At 45.3% G+C, this 22,491-nt stretch overlaps 1 protein-coding gene across 1 annotated transcript in view; it reads right to left on the minus strand.

The window, feature by feature from the left end:
- Positions 1-22,491, minus strand: part of SPMIP2 (sperm microtubule inner protein 2) — a 518,362-nt gene that overhangs the window by 383,670 nt on the left and 112,201 nt on the right. The window contains exon 2 of the mRNA XM_069631344.1: positions 37-269. Coding sequence (XP_069487445.1) covers positions 37-269 — 233 coding nt within the window. The remainder of the gene's footprint in view (positions 1-36; positions 270-22,491) is intronic.

Below are 22,491 nucleotides of genomic sequence, written 5' to 3' on the forward strand. Positions count from 1 at the left end.
TGGAATAAGAAAAGGCAGAACTTGTGGGTCACTTACTTGGATCTGCATCCCACTTAAAAGATTGTCTCTGTTCAGGTGCCGCTCGTGCTCTTGTAAACTCCAACCAATTTCACGGGGATACTCATGTTTGTAGCGTGGGGCAAAGGTTCCAGGAGCAGCACGGTTCAAGTGGCGGACATCAGTGGTGCTTTCACGTGAGGGTTCTTTATCACCTATGTAGCTAGTGAAATCATACTGTCTAGTTTTGTAATCACCTGCGCCATCAGGATCTTAAAATAAACAAAGGATAAAAACACTGATTACGAAAGGCAATGCCAAGCACAGGTATTTCATTTTTTAGGATTATTAAATGCAGAGACAAAATACATATTTCAAGGTCCACCATTTTCTATTCATATTGTTCACCTGTGCAATTCATATTTGCCGCATAATCTACATGTGTTTCCAGCGTTTTGTGATTTCTTTTTCCTAAGTGTTACCATACTTCGGGACTGGCTTACTGAAACAGCAAGGATCATGACCAATAAAGAGTCTATTAATAAATGCCACTGGGTGGGAAATAACAAAGACGTGGTAAAGCACACTTTTCTGGCTTTGCCAGTAGGAACCCCTGTGCCACGCAGGCTGGCTGCCTTCATTATTCCAGGCAAAGCTGCTAGGAAGCCGAACTCAAGTAGCCACCAACAGTGGGACCAGGAAGAAGAAGGAGGCAAGAGAACTGTGGGACACTAGAAGGTGGTCTCCCCGCTCTCCCATCGTACCGCCCACTTTCCATGCCTGCTAATGGTGACATCTGGATAGGGCAAGCAGGTGGGTCAGAGATTGCCCTCAGTGGCTGGGGAGATTACAGGTGAGATCAGGGACGCCACTCCCATCTGTAAACACCCTATCATTGTTGTGTTGTAGAAATAGGTCATGGAGACCTGTGCATTTGCTGAGAAGTTGGATTGTGCGCAATTGGTTCCATGGATCTGAATGGTGATCTTTATTATGGTGTGTAGTACTGTGCTTGGATGGGAGTGAATGGTATTGAGGGGATGCTAATGGACATAACAGTGTATTACTGCCTTGATGTTTTGACCACAATACTTGATGATAGACAGAAAGGATGAAAAGGCAATTCCTTTCTTTGATAGAAACCAGAGGCATGGTGTATGTAAAATGGGGTGAATACGGTAAGCACAGATTTTACTGTGTGGTTGTGGAGGTGCTGGAAGCTTCAAGTGGGCGAGATGACCACTGAGCATTTTGCCAGGAGCTGATGGAGAACTAGTTTCAGCAAGATATTCTAGATAAAGATATATAGTGTGTGCCCTCCTCTATAAAAGGGAGAAGTTCTTCACAGGGGGGGGGGGCACCAGACTCTACAGAGTCCGAAGCATGACATGATATGGAAGGAAAAGGTGTACTAGGACAGAGGCAGGTTATGCTTTTGGGATAAAGACCGAGTGCACTTATACATGTAGGTTTAGAGCTCAAGGTCAGTCTCTAAGGAGGTTCGGACACAATTGAATTCTGTGCAACTAAGAACATCTCTGTACTATGCTAAAGTGCATGCTTTCCGGACGAGGGCACTGAGCCTGTGTAAAATATGCATTGCGGATACCTAGGTGCAACCCTGGGATACAGGTAGGAGTAGGAGGCTACCATCTTTTAAATATTTAAATAATGGGCTTGGAAAAGGCTGGAGCATGTATCGGCTCAGGACACGACTAGTGGTGTATATGGAAAGAAAGTATGAAATAAATATTATGTATTGTCTCTAAGAAAGAGAAGGAAGAGAAGAGAGGGACTTGAGAGGACTAGAATGTCTCCCTTGCCAACCGGCTCCACATGCCATCCTGGGGAGAATGCACATAGATATGAGTGGAGGATGTATGGCATGCAGTTCCTTGTTATATGGTTGTTCCCTTGTTGTGTGGCAAAGCTGGAGTGTGCCGTCGGGGTTTAGGCAATCCAAGGTCTTGGATTAGGTTTTGTCCCTTTGCCAATTTCTCTTTCCTGGGGTATCAGCTGTCATGGAGGTGCAGGGTCATTGAGCTTCCCGGCGGGAACAGTGCCTGTCAGCAAGGTATGCATCTAGGTAGGCAATGCCCAAGGGCTTAATGACAACTCCCACTTCGTGCCATGTAGGAAGTGGGCTTATGCATGGGAGGGTCCAAGAAGTGGGGTGGTTTCACCTCCACCACTGGGTTACATGGCAGGCAGAGGGAGGACAGGGTGCCTTTCTCGTTGCTTTCTAGGGGTCAGATGTAAGGCGCATATAGAACATTACAAAAAATGCAAATGCCTTTTAGATTCTCCTCTGTGGCCTGAGTGCTTGAATGAAAAATTGACTCACTGCTTGGCGATTTCTCCACTGTTGACTGTTGACGGGAGAATAGTTTAACTTTAATGTCAGGCAGAAAGGTAGATGATAAGAACAACACCCTGAACATTGCCCTTTATAGACTCAAATCAGAAGGTGAGAAGACACACAAGAAAAAAGTGCTTTAAAAATCGATTCTGTGTAGTACCTGGGCTGTTCGAAATCAGGCAAAGACAGAAATATAAACGTATGAGTGCTATCAATAGTGCACCCCCACCCCACAACAGGGAAGAACTCCAATCATTTCTATACCTAGTAGAGTGTTATGCAAATGTCGTGCCCATGTTTTCGCAAAAGACAGAACCTATGAGAAATAACTACAGGTGTTCACATGGGGCCTTACCAAAGCATTTAGAAAACAATAACAGTGGTCAGCTGATGTCCACAGAAATTAAGAACTACCTAGCGTCTGTTGGCATCACCAGTGCAAAGCCGCTGTATTATACCACCTTCAGGTTAACGGTCAAGTGGAGTGATCAAATAGATTAATTAAAGACACCCTGCAACTCGCACGTGCCTTCAACAGAGACCAACTAGGAACTGTCATTGAAGCAATAGCAGCACACAGATTTCCACTCAACTCCAGTACAGTTGTCTCACCATTTTGTTTGAATAATGAGATGAAAGAGAGCCTGCTCCACACTAATTCCCTGGCTTTGAGATATCTGAGAGGACAAGCCAATCTTAGTTCAGTGGAGAGTACAGAACACACAGAAAAAAAGGAAGTCCCACTATGATGAAAAGAAATCAGTGGGAACAACTACCTTTAGAGTAGGAGATTGGATCACAGTGATGAGGAATCATAGGACCTGTAACACCCTATACAAATACAAAAGTCCTCAATGAAAAATAGTTGCGGGAAGTTGGGAAACAACCATGTGGTGACAGGCAATGGAAAGGTATGGAATGTAGCAAGGGTAGCAAGATTCCTCAATCATGACATTAACGTGTTTGCAGCTGCCTCGGCTGACCCACTTTCACAGCAAGATACTTTATATGAACCTGAAAATGTGTTCTCTGTCTTGTCACCCGTTGGACCCACCGCAAGCCAGGTCAGCCCACAAAGGACAATTTAAATGGACCCTTCCCTCGCCCGAGCATAACAAGATGACCTGCAAAGTATGAGTATCTTTAACTGAATCTAATTCAGAGACTCTCTTTTCCAACAGAAAGGAGGTATGTAGTGGCTCAGCATGCCCTTCTGTGGATCTCTGCGTCACAGCCACAGTGATGTTAGTACTGTTGGCAGGGGTGTATGAGGAACACTGCATGCACAAGCTGACAGCGTGGAATGCCACTTTTGGGCACACAGCTGGATAAAGTGGATGCTTCAGATAGAGCTCCCTTGCTGAGCACTATGGTACATTTGTCTTGCCCTGAGTTAGCAATGCTTGTTCTCAGGCTCCTGGTATTCATTTAGCATTCACTTCACAAATGGTAACTGTTTCTTTTGCATGTGCTGAATGCTTAGGATATGGTGCATGCCAATAAAAATTGACACCCAGCTGCATGTTGGCTTTGCTTTGCTCGGGACTGTTAACTTGGGTTGTGGTCAATTAACCCCTATTGGTGTCCTCCAGGGCACTAATGCTAAAATGGAGAGCCTATTTATGAAAGTTGAGGAAAGGAAGAGAAAGGAGGAAGACAAATAATTAGCACCAGTGAACAGCAATTGTAATTGTGATTTATAACGGGCATAACCTCAAAGTAGAGGAACCTTACAGGAAGCATGTATCTGGGTGCAGATAAGAATAAGAAATTCATAAAGAGGTATTATTGAAAATGAAAGGTTTTTAGCTTCTTCCCAAACAGTATAAGGTACGTTCTGAAGATCCTGAGGGAGCTGATTCCACAGTTTAAGGTACACTATTGAAAATCCTCTGTCTCCCCAAAGGTGGGACCATGAGCAGGGAGGCACCAATATGTTTTTATCTTCAGATCAAAGAGGTCTCGAAGGACAATATCGAGAGATTTTCTTACATAAATATAGTGGGCAAGACTGCACACACTTATACATATGGGAGAGAGAAGTTTGGATTGGCTGTCTGCATTAGCTGCCGGTTGAGCAAAGGTCAACCGGCAGCTAACTGCATTGAACAGTCAGCCAATGCAGTGGTCTGTGGTAAGTAGCTCCCAAAGAAAATGTGTGAAGGTGAACGATCAGACACACTGCAGCATTTTGAACCAGTTGCATTTTATGTAGCATGATTTTGGAGATGCCTTCATAAAGGGTGTATGGGAGCGAGGGGCCCCAAGGTCGCCTCGCGCCGTACACTCCTCAGTACAAGGCTTGGACCACGTGCCTCCGGTAGTGGGTTTGCCCCTTGCCCTTATGTAAAGTTAACCACGGTTGACCGCTACATAGATGGGACCACCGAGCAGGACACGGGGCATCCATCTTTTGTGCCCCCTTTCGACTCCATCTTGGGTAAACAGGCCTCACTGCGATAGTACAGCAAGGCTCAGCTCCCCCTTCCACCGCAACAGCCAAGGACAGAGGCACACACAAGGTGCGCAGGCAGCTGGCTGGCCCCCACCCTTGCACTCCCCCTGCGAAGGAAATCTCTGCGCTCCCATTCTCACGCTGAAGCTGGAGAAAGTTACAACAACCAATATGATACAGTTTTCTTCCTCTGAGGTCACTGCCAGCATGACAACCAGCATGTGAACCAGGATGATCTAAGCTCTTTTTGCTCGTACGTCCCCATAAACGTGCAAGCCACCCACCCCCCATTTAGAGTAATTTATTGCCATCCTGACGCTGCGCTCCCTGTAAGGTATTTCTTTCAAGTGCCAGACCCTCGCCTGCGCTGCGAAACCCACCCAACACACCCGCTACTAACCTTAAGCACTTTGCCACAATATATGTTTTTACTTATACTAATAGGTCTAAAGCTTAGGAGATATGTGAAACACAGCTTAACTCTTTTTTACATGCACAATAAAGGTCAAGGCCTCCAATTAAAGCCACGAATGACCCAATTGTACTGACAATAAATACTATGTGTGATTTGTGTAGAAATATGAAAAGTAGCATAAAATGTTTAGATAATTTGTTATTTAGTGTTTTACGAATGCAACATATTAGCTTAAGTAGTGACCACAGTGACCGGACCCTGACCTGCGTGGAGCACAAGATATCTGACGTCCATCATCCCGTCAGCCACTCAGCCAACCAGGAGGAAGATATGCCACCCACACCTACAGCACCACACCGCATGGACAATCGGGTCCATTTAGTATTTTTTGTTAGAGTTACTTTCCTAGCTGGAGAAATAAACCATCCTTTGAACTCTTGCAGCCGGTTCTCAGTGCCTCATTCCCCTACAGGGGTTGTGTTGGTTATTTTATTTTCTCTTACACGTAGTAAGCCGGGAAAAGGCACCTACATTTTTGGTGACCCCTGCAACGTGATTTAGAGAGGTGCCTCGAGGCCTGCACCGCCCGGCAGCGAGATCCAGGACGCCCCCAGCAAGACCATCGCCTCCGCAGCTGACCAGACTGTGCACATCAAGAAGAAAGGGTCAAGAGTTCCCGGTTGACGAATAACCGATCGAAAAGGCTGCTCGCCAAGGCAGGCCACGGCGTGGTTGGGGGACGGACCTGAGCGAGGTCCGGCCGTGAGCGGCGACCCTCGGAGTACCTGACTGAACACGTGGAGTCCCGGTTGCAAAGACCCCAAAGGAAGGTAAGGGGAAATACGGGAAGAAGGGAATTAGCAACAAAGGGAAGGTAGTTAAGAATAGGGTCTGTGTTAGTGACGGCAAGGCTTTTCTGATCTATCCTTTATATGGCCATTAGGTGTTGTAAGAAGTGAGAAGAAGAGAAGTGGTATCCTAGCCCGTACGGGGTAGAAGGCGGCGCCGCGTAGCATTTGTCCCGACCAAGTGCAGAATAGAGATAAAGAGAAAATAGTAGGGGTCTCGTATATTGAGTAGACTCGGAGTAGTTTTAGAATTTTCTTTTTCCGTGGAGGTAAGAAATCTTGAGACATAATAAAGGTGAAAGAGGTGGGGAGTGAATGCGAAATAGTAGGTAGAATAGGGAAGAAGAAAACCGGGGACAGTAACCGGAATAGGGAAAGAACAAACGCGCGCAGGCAGTGCATGTGTATGTTGCATGATTATATGTTTGTTGGTCTTCTTTGTGTATATGTCCTGTTGAACACGCCAAAGTATTTCAGTACAAGTAACTTGTTGATTAATGAATAATAGGCAAAGAAATAAATTGTGAGAGGTGACCAGGTAGCACCTCTCAGAAAGAACCGCTAATGTGATATACCATAATTGCGAGCATTGATAAAGAACGTATTTTTACATATTGTAACTGACATACCAAGTGAGAGGTGGGAAGGGACTCAAGAGTACCAGAACACACAAGAAAGGAAAAGAAGCATTGCCATGGGGGGAGTAACGCCACTAGAACATATTTGCCAGCACCTTCCACTATATAGCGACAGGATACAGAAGTATCACGATCAGTGGATCACTGAGATAAAAGGAGATGGGGTTATACCAGTTTGGCCAGAATGAGGGTCATTCGACAAAAGAGTGTTGGACCCAGTATCAACACATTTGATAGCACGATACAAAGGGAAACAGTTACAGAACCAGAGAGAAGTATTAGATTTATGGCGAATGTTCGAGGAAGTTACCCCCACGGCAGAGGTAGGCACAAGCCGAATGATAGAAAAGCAGAAAATACCTGAAGAAATAAGCGGGACACCAAAAGGGAAGTGCTCAACAACTACAACCGAGAACAAAGTAACAAAAATCTATCCCTTAATGACCAGGCCAGCAGTAGGGTTTAGTGAGCCCATGTATATACCACCCACCCCCACTGCTCTGTGCGGGGCAACAGCCCATGAACCCCCACCATATGACAAAGGAGGCCTGTACGGCCCCACGAGTGCGCCTCCTGTGAACCTAGCACGTTTAACAGGTGATTTAAATAGCCAGCTAGCACACGCACAAATGGAAATAACACGTTTAGGAGCTCTATGCGACAAGGGGCAAATGCTGCCAGGGGGAGGGGAGGTACCCCCGATCTCACACCTCCGATAGGGGCAGCAAGCAATGCAACCCCAGCAGTCTCAGTATCAGGACAATCTATAGCATCACAAGGAACGTCATCACAGCAAAGACAAGAACAAGACTGGCAGTCAGGACAGTTCCTGTTCCAATTGAATAACAAGCCAGTGAGAATTATACGCCCAGATACAACAGAGAGTCAACAAAGTGGAGATCAGGGTGAAAGACAAGGAAGTGAACCCAAGGAAAACTGAGAGGATAATAACGAGCCAGAGTCAGAAATAGAAGAAGTATGGGATGATTTAGATGAATACGAAGATGCAGCTGCCGCAGAGGGTTCCCCACTGCCAAACTGCCATTACCCAGACACACTATCACCACCATTATGGCAGGGTAGATTAAGAGAACGAACAGGGAGGACAGGGAACATACTAGTAAGTAAAACGAAAAAAAAGAGAGAACGAGCAAAACAGGAAAGAAACAGAAACAAATGCCACTGATACATAAAGGAGCATGTAGGCCAAACTATATCCCGTGGGCCCAAATGGACAAAAACAGCCTGTTAAAACCCCTCCCCCCGCTGACGGGAGGAGCAGGTAAGGGGATACATGTATTTGAGAAGAACACGGCAGGCGTGCCGTTAGCTATAGGTGACGTGAAAAGCTTATTAGTATCAGCAATCGGGGACCAAGCAGACACAATCTGGGAAAGGGCAGGGTTCCCGGGAGTAACAATGAGCTGTGATCGCCACGATGGATCACCATTCAACAATGTTCGTGGGATGCATTGCGGCGTGCATTTCCAGACGTTACAGATTTACATGCAGTGATGCAGTGCACGATGGAGGAGAGCGAGGATCCTGCGCAATTCATTTTGCGAGTGCAAGACTTATGGAGGAGTGAAACTGGTACGGCATGGAATCAATCAACAGCCTTATTTTATTTTATCATACAAAAGGGGTTGCCGAAAGAGGTGCAGAAGGCCTTGGACAAAATAGCTGGGATTGAAGCCAAAGGGTGGCCTGAAATTCAAAGCATAATTGTACACCATTGGAGGAGGATCAAAGAGAAGGAAGAGGAGGTCACACAAAAGAGGCTGGCCGACGAAGCAAAACTAGTGCAGAAAAAATTAGTGACGGTCGCCGCCATTACTGCCAGTGTAACCGCAGACAGAGAAAACGAAGGAGAGGAAAACGCGGGAAGAAGGCCCATTGGGACAGCAGTGCAGTGGGTTGGAGAGGACCAAGGACAGTGGAACAGAGAGGAACAGCCATGCCAAGGATCACAGTGGCAGAACAGGCCGGCCCAAGGAAGAGGTGGGTACCGTGGGCAGAGGGGAGGATACGGAGGAATGGGAAACAGAGGGTATGGTGGGCAAGGACCAAGAGGAGGACAACAGGGGTCATTTTGGAATTGTGGAAGGTGGGGACATTATTCACGAGATTGTAGAATGCGACCATCAGGGTATTTTCAGGTGCAGCAGCAGCCCATGAACAATGAACAGGGGTGGGGCTGCCCACACCCAGGTAGCCCTTGTGGAGCTCCAATGGGGAGGGGGGACAACAAGATCAGTACTGCTATGACCCCCAAATGCAACAAAGACAGCCAGCCCCACAACAGCATCAACAGCAGCAGCCACAACATCAAAACGCACTACAGCCCTTGGCAAGACAAAACTCAGTAGGGAACATAAACAATAACCCTTTTCCAGCGGCTGCAAATGGTGCCCTTGCACCATTCCGTGGCGTAACGGTCGTAGGTGATAATGTTTTTTCAGTGCCAGGTCAGCAAAGATACCAAGACTCGGACAGCCCACAGGGAGTACTTGCGTGTCCAGTCCTATCCACCACACAAAGTGCAAATGAGGAACCACTAGTGGCGGCAGAGATAGGAAACAAGCAGTTTATCTTTATGGTAGACTCTGGAGCAGAAAGATCATGTCTCACAGAAGGGCGGTTTCAGCTCTCGGGAAGAAATTTGGAGACGCAGGGGTTCTCTGGGGCTATTTTAAAAGTTTCTTACACAAAAGATCTTGATGTAACAGTAGGGGAAAAAACAGTGCGCGCACCCTCGTTGTATTACGAAGACGCGCCAATCAATTTGATGGGACGAGACTTGCTCAGTAAGTTAAACATGACCATAGCTTTTAATGAAAGAGGGATAGTGTGCTCGACGCCAGGGGTATGCCCAGTACGAGCACTCCTGATAATAAGCACGATTACAAAGGAAGTTGCAGTAAGAGGGATCCCCATTGACATGGACATGTTCGTCTATTGAATACAGGTATTAGCCCAAGTAGTGCCTGAAATAACACAAAAAGAGTGGAGAATACCATTAGACTTCATATTCCGCCCAATCACACCAACAGATGTAGTGCCAGGCACAACTATATCTATAGACATTGAGGCAGTTCAAGTTTCCAACAGACGCATTGTGGTCATAGGCCTGGACACGCAGGGACGCAAATGGAGAAGTGTGCTATGCATAGAGCCGAACATAATGCTAAAAGATATAACTGATGAAGAATTGTTTACCGATTACGAGGGGGATGGAGAAATAATAATGGAAATAAGCATACCATGTGACATTATGATCCAATACAGAGAAATACACAACCCACGCATGGAGCCAATAAAGGCCCCACTGACAATATTTGAGGAAGACATGGCCAGGGTAGCACCTGAAATTTGGACTTCAGGGCCACATGATGTGGGATTGTTGCATGAGGTGACTCCCATAAAGATAAAACTGAAACCAGGTGCCCTCCCACCCAGAGTGAAACAATACCCAATATCCAAAGAAGCAGAGGAAGGTATTAGAGAAACAGTGAATGCACTCCTAAGCCAAGGTATCTTAGTGCCATCAACTTCCCCATGCAACACAGTGATTTTTCCGATTAAAAAAGCGAAAGGAGAGGCGTGGAGAATGGTCCAGGATCTCCGCCCACTCAATGACGTCATCCAAAAAGAGTTCCCATTAGTGCTTAACCCGGCATCAATATTGTGCAGTATACCAAAAGAGGCAACTTGCTTCACTGTCATTGATTTGAAAAATGCTTTTTTCTCTGTGCCACTCGTACCAGAGTCGCAGTACCTTACAGCCTTTACATTAGGAAACAACAGATATCAACACCGCAGACTCCTACAGGGGTATTGAGAGAGCCCAAGCATTTTTACCAGAATACTACGAGAAGACATCGGCAACATGTAGATGTAGGGAGCACCATTATACAGTACGTAGACAATTTACTCGTCTGCAGTAAAACAGAAGAAGAGTGTAGAGAAGACTCGATAACACTGCTTAACGTATTGGCTGCCAAGGGATACAAGGTGGACAAAGGAAAGTTACAATACTGCCTTGCAGACGTTGTATATCTTGGCCAGCAAATATCTAAAGATGGAAAAAGAATACTACCAGACAGAGCAGCTGCCATTCGACACATTATCATACCAAAAATAGTGAAGGACATGCAGAAATTTCTTGGCATATGTAACTATTGCCGAGCATGGATCCTCGATTATGCAGCATACACACGGCCAATGCTACAAGCACTGAAGGAAGCACAGAAGAACAGGGCCCCAATAAAATGGACACATGAGACAATTGCCCAATTCTCCCGATTAAAAGACCTTATTGCAGACGCCCCAGTCCTTGCAAATCCAGATTATGAAAGGGAATTTTTCCCGTTTTCACACAGCAATGGAACATTGATGACAGCAGTATTAACACAAAAGACATTGCTAGGCCACAAACCATTAGCATACTACAGTGGAATATTAGACCCAGTAATGCAGGGACATTTCGCTTGCGAACAGGCCCTCGCTGCAGCGGCCTTCGCCATTGAGAAAAGTGCCACAATCGTAATGGGATGTTCAGTGACGCTATATGCGGAACACTCATTATTTGCTATCTTGGAAAGATCAAAATCTACTCTCACAACACAGAGAGCAGGTGCTTATGAAATAATAATATCCATTCCAAATGTACACGTGGTCAGATGCAAGACAGTGAACCCAGCCACATTCATTACAGAGCCATGCACAACTGAAGATTTACAGGAACACGATTGTAGCACGTATGAGGGAGAGGGCGATGACATTCCCAAAGCAAGAGAAAATGCCCTTACAGAAGGAGAAATCTATTTCATACATGGGTCAGCATCAATAAACTCAGAGACAGGAGAGAAACATGTGGGGATGGCAGTAGTGCGCATGGAAGAAGGCACATACGAAGTGATTGTTCAAAAGCGCCTCCCCTCACACTACTCTGCACAAGCAGCCGAACTGACTGCACTAATCAGCGCGTTGCACACAGCCAAAGATTGTGCAGTAACAATATATTCAGATCCAGTTTACGCCACCACCACAGTTCACTCAGGGCTATCACGTTGGCGAAGGAGAGGGTTCAGAAGAGCAGACGGGTCCCCCGTAAAACATGCCACGTTGCTAAATGAACTAATAGAAGCTTTAGCAGAGCCATCGGTAGTGGCAGTGGTTAAATGCCAAGCCCATACCAATAAAACAGATGCTGTCTCATTGGGGAACGCGGCAGCCGACACAGCAGCGAAGGAGGCCTCGTACATCAATAAGACACCAACATCATAGTACGTTGTAAAAACAGCCAAAGCAGAACAACCAGCAGAAGCATACAGTAACACGCCCATAGCACAATTCATAGAACTCCAGAGAAGGGCCCCACCGGAAGAGCAGGAGTTGTGGGGCCAACCAGGGTGTAAACAAACAGCCACAGATCTCATTTGGAGACAGGAAACGACAGGCAAGGTAGTGATGCCTGTAGAATTATTAGAAGTAGCGTTCCAACAACTGCACTTCCCAGCGCACGTTGCAAAACAACACATCGCCTCAGAAATTCAGGAGGATTGGTTTGTTCCCAATCTGCACAAATTCTTGTCTAAATTTGTGATTGAATGTACTACATACCAAACTTACAATTCAGGAATGACATTACGAACTCTGCGTGGCACTTTGCCTCGCCCTACAGGTCCATTCAGAGAACTACATATCGACTACACCGATATGGGAGAAAGATGTAATGGAGCGAGATACTTGATTGTGGTGGTATGCCCTTTTTCTCGGTGGGTGGAAGCGGGCCTCTGTCCCCATCCTGATGCAAAATGTGCTGCCAAGTTCCTTGTGCGAGAAGTATTCTCGCGGTGGGGAATATGTTACGTGATCCGTTCAGACAATGGCACGCACTTTGTGAATGATCTTTTCAAAGAAGTAACCTCCCTTCCGGGGGTGAAACATAAACTATGTTCGATTTATCATCCAATGGCCAATGGAGTTGTGGAGAGTATCAACGGGCTGCTCAAAAGCAATTTATCGAAATTATGCAGCACGTTGAAAAGAAATTGGATATATTGTCTGCCCCTAGCACTGTTCCAACTCAGAAATCAACCATGCAAGAATCACCATTTGAGCCCCCACGAAATCGTGACGGGGAGAAGAATGCACACGCCGCTCTCTTCTGTTAGGAGGGCGTCTGATGCACACAGGACTGCCACAGTGCTGGGGGAAGAGTTTAAGGAATACCTAGCACAGCTAACGCACGCAGTACGCAGCATAGCAAAACAAATTGCTCCGCCATTTACTGAAAATGTAGCAACAACCACCTCCATGCCAGCAGCAGGTAGCACGGAGGGGCCATTAATGCCAGGGGAACACATCTATGTTCGAAGCTTTGTAAGAAGGTGGAATTCACCAAGATTTCATGGTCCATACCAGGTGGTGTACAGCACACCAACTGTAGTTAAGGTAAAGGGACTGAAATGCTGGGTGCACCTCTCAGACCTGAGAAGGGCGCGCGGTGTCGCACTCCCCCAAAACGAAACAGACTGTGTGGATGGCATTGCTAACACAGTCTGACATGATGAAAACTGCAACTAAGACAGGAAAATTATAGTAAAAAAGCAAAATGTTTTTTACAGATTTTGTCTCTCTCTCTCTCTTTCTCTTTTTTTCTCTCTTACTCTCATATGAATTGTGTTATTTTTCCTATTTTTCTCATTGTTTTTATGATAAATGGAAAGAAATTGTTAAATGCCTAACTAAGCAAAAGATGAAAAAGAATGAACAATTGCAAATATGTTTCTTTTCATGATGACTTAACGAATGTGTCTCGCCCACATAGGTTCAACATGAGCCAATGCGATGAAACGGCTGAGCAGGCAGAAATGTTACATAGAAATAGGGATGCCACTAGGGCCAGTAGATTGAGCAATGTGGAATGCGTTACAAAATATGCTGCCATACTATTTGCAATAATGATGTTTTATTTTATTTGGTATAACACGGTTTTATTTGTGGCAAATGAAATGAACAAAGGGGGGAACGGGGCTAAAATGATAAAACCAGGGTCTAAACTAATATGGACTGGAGTAACAATCATTTGGAAGGACATTTATAACGTTGAATCGAATAGTATAAATACAATGCCACCCTATGAACTATCGCATGTAAACAAAACTGCTATCCCATTGTTGAGTAATACTATGACCAAGGAAATAGAGCCTGGATGGGATGTAAATGACGATTACTATTGGTTGACTAACTCCAGAAATACAAGCATGCACACACACACGGCACCAGAAACCACTACTGAATACACACGTCACCATGAACAACATTGATGATGCATGGTCCAGAATATTCCCGCTGCAATATCAACGAGTTGGTACCCAATTAAAAAACAAAAGAGGAAGGAGAAAAAGGGGGGCGGGAAAAACAGACATGATATTTATCACAACCTGGGGTTAGAGGAAATAGAGGGCCCCTGACACCCTGACCAATCAAATAAATGGTATTCAGACATGAGCACCGCAGCAAAGCAAGCAAGTAATGAAAGTTGCTACGTGTGCTCACTTATTCCTCATGCAACTGGAACCCCAAAAATGTTAATTCCACATAAAGTACCCTTGTCTGAGGCCCAATGTTTGATTCACCTGATGCTGTGTAGAATAAAAAAGACATTTCAGGCACACACAGTCACCATGGAAAAATTGGAAAACGAACAAACATGCACCAACAGACGACAAGGAGTAATTTGCATCCAAGAGCCATTTTTCATCATAAAAGGGACAAGGTATGCATACAACAAGTGGCATGATGAAACGATTGAATGCAACGCTGAGGGGCTTCGAGGGCTGCCAGACGAAACATGCGAGTGGGTAAAAGAAACGTGCATCCCCATCTGGTCACAGCATATCACCAAGCTGACATTGGTTACACCACTGTAGAGACCCATAAAGATTCAAAAGGAAATACCGCACAAACTTTGCTTCCATGGAGAAGGGAAGGTGAATATGGGAAATGCACAGCAGTGCAATAAGACTTTAATAATACCAGATATGAAAAAAGGCACTGCCGCATTAATGGACATATACTGGATCTGTGGCAAACGAGCTTACCTGCATCTCCTAGCATCCTGGAGGGGCACTTGTGCCCTAGGCACACTTCACTCAGCACTAATGGTGATACCAGAGAGCCACGTTCAGTTTACAGCAAGGCCTTCGGCTGACAGTTCGACGGCAGGCCAATCGTCTGACATATCAGCAGCAGGGCAATCGGCTGAACCATCGACAGCGCCTAATGAGACAATCACTGAGCCCCCAGCATACGAACTATTGTCAGAAGAAACATTCAGAACCAAGTTGTCACGCAGCAAAAGATCCAATTATATTTCGTCCAACTCGTCAGAACTCCTTGCTGAAATCCCGCAGCAGTACAAGCTTTTCTCATCTGCAGAGACATGTTTTGCATAATTTCTAGCACCAGGCTTTCAAGCCAGCACAAACGCGAAATGGCTGCAGATAACATGCTGAGAGCTCATCCAGCTGGCTAACGACACTGAAGAAGAATTCAACATCATAAAAAAAGAGCTCCGTGCACTGCGCCTGATGACGATGCAAAACAAATATGTCTTAGATCTTATCACGACGATGGACGGCGGTGTTTGCAAAAAAATTGGGGGGCGTGCTGCACGTTCGTACCAACTTCAGATGCTGATAACGGGACACTGTCACACGTGATAACAGCAGTGCATAATTTAGGAGAAAGAATGAGAACGGAAGGTGGAGCAGACAACAGCACGTTGTTCGACAATCTGTTCAGCTGGATACCATCATGGGTGAACATAGCAGCGAAGATACTCATTCCCATTATTGTCTTTCTTCTCCTAATATTCTGTGTGTGCCAACTGGGACTAAGATGCTGTGAAAATAATATGCCTAATTCAGCGTTGATGATGGTAACAGTGGGCCGACAGACAACGGTGGCTACCATGCTAGATGCCCAAGTCCAAACTGGAGAGTACACCACACCGCGGTATAGAATGACTGCCCTCTATAGGCAGTATGGGGACGTGGTCGATAATTTACATCACACTACCATTAAAGAACCAAAGGACTTGCTGTGGTATAACGGGGTTTGGATAGATTTGGATGGGGATGGTGGGATATACTTAATGGTCACCCCAGAAGAATACGCAAGAAGGGGTAACAGCTTGAGAAGTGTGTGCAAAGCTTGGATGCCAATAAAGGGTACACCCGTTTGGGATGAGGCTGTGGCCGAAGCTGAGCGCTACCGAAGGGAGAACGGAAAGAACGAGATGAGTAGTCCGTTACTTTAGATGTAACGTAAGGGGGGAATGTATGGGAGCGAGGGGCCCCCAGGCCCCCTCGCACCATACACTCCTCAGTACAAGGTTTGGACCACGTGCCTCCGGTAGTGGGTTTGCCCCTTGCCCTTATGTAAAGTTAACCACGGTTGACTGCTACATAGATGGGACCACTGAGCAGGACACGGGGCATCCATCTTTTGTGCCCCCTTTCGACTCCATCTTGGGTAAACAGGCCTCACTGCGATAGTACAGCAAGGCTCAGCTCCCCCTTCCACCGCAACAGCCAAGGACAGAGGCACACACAAGGTGCGCAGGCAGCTGGCTGGCCCCCACCCTTGCACTCCCCCTGCGAAGGAAAGCTCCGCGCTCCCATTCTCACGCTGAAGCTGGAGAAAGTTGCAACAACCAATATGATACAGTTTTCTTCCTCTGAGGTCACTGCCAGCATGAGAACCAGCATGTGAACCAGGATGAGCTAAGCACTTTTTGCTCATTCGTCCACATAAACGTGCAAGCCACCCACCCCCATTTAGAGTAATTTATTGCCTTCCTGACCCTGCGCTCCCTGTAAGGTATTTCTTTCAAGTGGCAGACCCTCGCCTGCGCTGCGAAAACCACCCAACACACCCGCTACTAACCTTAAGCACTTTGCCACAATATATGCTTTTACTTATACTAATAGGTCTAAAGCTTAGGAGATATGTGAAACACAGCTTAACTCTTTTTACATGCACAATAAAGGTCAAGGCCTCCAATTAAAGCCACGAATGACCCAATTGTACTGACAATAAATACTATGTGTGATTTGTGTAGAAATATGAAAAGTAGCATAAAATGTTTAGATAATTTGTTATTTAGTGTTTCACGAATGCAACATATTAGCTTAGGTAGTGACCACAGTGACCGGACCCTGACCTGCGTGGAGCACAAGATATCTGACGTCCATCATCCCGTCAGCCACTCAGCCAACCAGGAGGAAGAAATGCCACCCACACCTACAGCACCACACCGCCTGGCCAATCGGGTCCATTTAGTATTTTTTGTTAGAGTTACTTTAATTGATATATATATGAGTGATGATGTAAATGAGGGTGGGCTTTTTTGGGTTATTTCCTAGCTGGAGAAATAAACCATCCTTTGAACTCTTGCAGCCGGTTCTCAGTGCCTCATTCCCCGACAGGAGTTGTGTTGGTTATTTTATTTTCTCTTACACGTAGTAAGCCGGGGAAAGGCACCTAAAAGGGTGCTGGCATAATCTAAGTAAGGGTTTATAAGAGCCCCAACCACGTGAGCATATAGATCAGAGGGGACAAATTGAAGAGTCTTTTTAAGTAGGCACAGCTGAAAAAATGATACTCTGACTAAATCATTGACCTGGCTGTAAGTCATAGACCAGCATCCCAGATGAACCCCAGGTTCCTCAATTTCCTATCATACCTTGTGGGTAGGTCCAGAAGGATGGGAGGGGGTGGAGACTTTGCCGAGTCTTAAAGGAGATGAGAAGTTCCTAACGGCACAGCCCTAGTTTAAGATGGATTCAGTTGGGGGGCCATTTATGGGCATCCCTTGCCTCACGATTCTCAAACACTCATCTAAGGCGCAGAATTTATCAGAAGACCATGATGTCTTCACATGAAGCTGCATATCATCAGCATATGAATGAAATGTGAGCTTGGAGGTCTGACAAATAGACATAAGGGTTTGAAGATTGATATTAAACAACAAGAGGTAAATATTGGTACACAGTAGATCAGAAGTAAAAGGTCCCATCTTTGCCACTTGCTGTCTCCCTGAAAAAAAGCTTTTAAGCCAATCTAGCAGGGAACCGTTCCTCCCTTTTAGGGTATGCAGCCGAGATGCTAAAATAGTATTGCAAGCGGATGCAGAATTAGACAACAGACAGAGTAATAGTTGGGAGGGGAGAAGAGAATGCAACGGAGGAGGCTATCACCATTGTAGCACCTAAACTAAGCTTTAGAACTATTCGACCCCTTGCTTGGCCAGTCCTGAACCACAAATTCACTGTTGGCTACTTAGTGACAGTGCTGCTCCCTTATTTAGTAGAAGGGTGGATAGTGGAATTATAACACAGCACTGAGATTGGGGATAGCAATACAGATCAAGAGAGAAGATTTCAGAAAAGGGATGAGAGAAAGCAAAAGCAAAGTGAAGGAACGTAATTGGAGACAGATAGTGTGGATGCCAGAAGAAAACCCAAAGTAGTGGAGGTGGGAAGGAAACAATGGGCGCAATGAGAAATTCAACATTTTACAGTGAGGAGAAGAGGATCTTGGAAAGAGAGAGATCAAAAACAGTATGGGTTTGAAGTGAAATTGTTTGACAATTAATTGTATTTGTCAAATAATTTTTCAAAATTCTAAAGTGAATTGCATTTTAGCAAAAATGGCTATCAATTCTTTGAAATATAATTGCTACTCCCCCTAAACGAATCAATCCTAACCTGAACGTGTTGATCGATATCACTGTCTCTGCCTTTCTGCACTGATACTCAGTGGGCACTGTCGATCCACCTTGAAATCCCTAACAACAAATAACAATAATCTTTTCTTTAACCAATTTAATGAATATTATATAGCTCCCAACCAATCTCAATGTCATGGGTTTCAGAGAGAACAACCAACTCTTCCTTAGAACAAAGCTGTATTCCAAACCGATTTCCAAGCAAGCTGGGTTACAGCAAACATGTAGAAAGGGACTTCATGCATTAACTCCCAAGTATACTGCACCTCCGTCAAACTTCTACCTGGCAAACACCAAAGAGAAGTAAGCTCCTATTTTAGATCGTGGATTGCAATACGACACTACAATTGTTGTGGAAAGAACCACAGGTGGGACATGTGACTGTGGTCATGCCATGCTCTCTGTTATAGCTCCTGGTATGTCGATATGCATTAAACATTAAATTCCATGTCATGGCATATAAACAGTGCAGTGGGGGAGGTTAACACCTAATAAATACATTCATGAAGCTGTGATCATTATGAATGTATGAAACATTGAGAAGGTCATTGGTGCTGCATAACTCCATCCAATTTTGATAAATCAGGATGTGAAGTTTCCAACTCACAATCATCAACTACTTTCACACAGGTTCCAGCTACAAGAGTCTCCTACCTGAATAAATGCTGAAAGTCACAAAATGCCTTTCAGTCTAGTTAACAAACATAGAAGAAAGACAACAACCCTCTGACAAGATTATATTTATTAACTGGCATGTATGGTACGAACTGATCTAACTCCACTCACAGGGACTCTGCGGTACAACATAAATGAGGCACCCCCAGAACCTAAAATAATAGCTAGATATAGGATCACTTGTTAAACAACCCTTGTAGGGGAATTACCAAGCACATACATGTTTATTCCAATCCAACTTGGCCAATCATTAAATATCTTAATGAATAATATGTCATATTCAACACAACATCACAAAGAAATCACCTACCATTAGTGTATACCTTGACCAAACAAACCAAAAATCTACAGACAATATATTTGAGCGTTCTTTTGCCCTATATTTGTGGCACGGATATGCTACCCATTGATAGATCGGAAAGCGCCCTCAGGGATTTTCAGTAGCTAGGACTGCTGAAATGCATCCCATTCATGGCTCTTAGGCTGTTTCGCTGACAGGCACCAACGGGCATGGGTATTCCCACACTTGGGCCCAAGGCTCACTCTTCCCAAGCTCCTGAGAAAACTGTCAGTGATGATGCTGACCAGTTTGGGATTGCTTGCGTTTCGCCAGCAGGGGATCAGGCTGCGCTACTCATTTTGAATCTGGACCTACACTGATGTGACTACATGTTCCCCTTCTGTAATGGCACAGAGAGAGTAACAATCAATGTAATGTATGTCATTGAAAGCTACCATAGCAATCGGCAGTGGCTATGCATGATTTAACACATTCATTCATCCCTATCCATCCACTTGGTTTTTTCTCCAGCAGGCCTTCCTCTTCTTCTGTTTGTATTGTAGCATGCCAACATGCTGCCTTCAACTAGACTTCTGCCTTTACCCTATTCTTGAGAACAATAGTCTGTATAGCTGCCAATTGAGACACTGTGCCCCCACATTGGTAACATTATGCCTTGGCAGAGCAACATCAACTTTCGTTCCCATAGAGCAGGAGTTTGCAGCATGTGGCTTTTCAGATGTTTTGCACTATAACCCCCATAGTCCCTCACGATTGACTAAAATGGCTAGAGTTTATAGGGTTTGTAGTCCATAACCATCTGTAAATCCAAAAATTGCAGGCACCTGTCGTGGGGTCTCTGGAGTCCTGGGTTGCGCTCGAAATAACTGCACTCTGCACCTAGTCTTAAAGTAAATCTTGGGAAGTTTTTCTCGGGTTAATGTTCAGAAATATCACTTGTTCAAATGTGAGTTTGGAATTCTGCGTACAATGCTGATACCCAGCTAATCTGGATGAAAGGTGTCAGGAATTCCCCTTCTAGTTTGCTCATTGACCGGATCCTCGACTCGTGAATTTGCTCCTGCTGCTGCCCCTTCCATGCCATCAGCCGCCAGAGTTATTGGTAAATCCACCCTTAGGATAGCATTGCCCTTATTGAGGGAGCTTTTGTAACCCTAATACACGGGGGCGCATTTTCTGCAGTGAATTTCTTTAAATTCCTGACCTTTACAGGGTCTTGCTGAGCATCTCCTTTAGCGGACCCTTTGCATGAAATTGTGGAGAGCGGACCCAGGTTAACAGCAGTGTCGTGTTTCATGGGACAGCTGATCCCACCTGGATGCTTTAGTGACTTCCCTTCTGATCCCCTAATCCCCAAAGGCTGCAACTCTCCAAAAATAAAAGTGCACAACATGCCACCAGACAGAAAGAGCTGAAGAAATTACAATGAGTCAGAAAAGGTCATTATTCTCTCAGCCAGTCTCCAACAAACAAAAAGGACCCCATTCAGACCCCATTCAGAGGTGGATAGAAGTCACAAATTCCCCCAAGTCATGTCACTAATGTACAGTCCGAGCCCTAAAGTCATATGCGCTGATTGTGAGCTACCGGGGAACAGTGAGCCCACCAAAGTACGAAGCCATGTGCCATTGCATGCACCAATACGGGAAGGAACATTGATTGCCAGTAGCACTCAACAGGACGCGTGGGATATCCCAAAGTTTGGGGCTGGGAAAATGTCAAAAAATACATGCCCCAGATGACCTGCTGCAAATACAAAAAACATCTCCAGGGCATGGCATCTGACCTTCCATAAAAAAAAACATGGCTGCCGTACGCCACAGAACACACCTCCCAACGTTGGCACCAGCGATTGCCGCAGGAAGTCACATGTGTATTATGGATAAAATGCCACATGGGAAATAGAGAGCCCTTTACTTTCGACTCCCCTCCCAATGTTGGCTACACAACAGTAGCGAAATCTCTAAACATTTGGGCGTTGGGTGTTGTTGCTGTTTTCTGGGATTAGTTAGGAATGTAACATTGGAGGCAAAGACCAGTATCACCTGGAGAGTGGCAGAGAATTGTGTACTATGGTCTTGGAGTTGTTCCTCTGGGTGTGTGGCTCTCAGCAGTGCTGGAGTTTGGTGCATTGGTGCTGTTTCGCATTTTAGATGGGTAGATTTGTAACCTCACATTATGGGCACTTTCCCGTCTGTGCATGTGGGGGATAGAACAAGGCCTAGCACAATTGCCTAATTCTTCCTATTTAACTGCTCGTGTGTTTGTGTAAAGGTAACACACATTACCAATCAAGGTGCAAAAACAACACATTTATCATGTGGGAAATATTGTTTGTTGCACTGGGCCATGTGGAATGCTTAAGTGATTGGCAACCTCTCAACCACTACCTTTGGTATCAGGTAATATTATCCCTATACATATGGTCGCCATATATAATGTCGCCAGGAAAAGGTTGTGGCGACATTATATATGGTGACCACATATAAGGGGCCAAGGGGAGCAGGGGTGCCCCCACTACCCTTGGGGACCATATATATGGGGTCAAGGGGAGCAGGGTTTGCCCCCACACCCCTTGAAATAAAAAAGGTTTGGGTGGTTGCAGGGGTCCCCACCACATGTTCAATGTAATAATGTCCCTGCAAAAAATAGCAATTTTTTTGGCGACATTATTGCCAGGCGACATTTTTGCAGGGACATTGTTACATGGAACCCTACCCTTTTCTTTTTTTAATGACATATTTGTTTTCCTCCTTCCAGCAACATGAAGATCAGAACCCTTAAATGTTGCCCAACGCTGTGATTCAGTAGTAAATGTGGCAGTGCCATGGGAATCCCTCTAAACCCGAGCATAGGAAGTGACACTGGAAGCATGATAGGGCAATAGGAAAACTAAGACAGGCAGACAAGACAAGCTTCACACACTGTAGACTTTCCACCCACTAGGTGGAGGAGGGCACGATGAGGAGAGGGATCACGAACCAACTGAGCACCAGGAGT

Source organism: Ambystoma mexicanum, chromosome 6q (assembly GCF_040938575.1).
Source record: "Ambystoma mexicanum isolate Mex_15411 chromosome 6q, UKY_AmexF1_1, whole genome shotgun sequence".
Lineage (NCBI taxonomy): Eukaryota > Metazoa > Chordata > Amphibia > Caudata > Ambystomatidae > Ambystoma > Ambystoma mexicanum.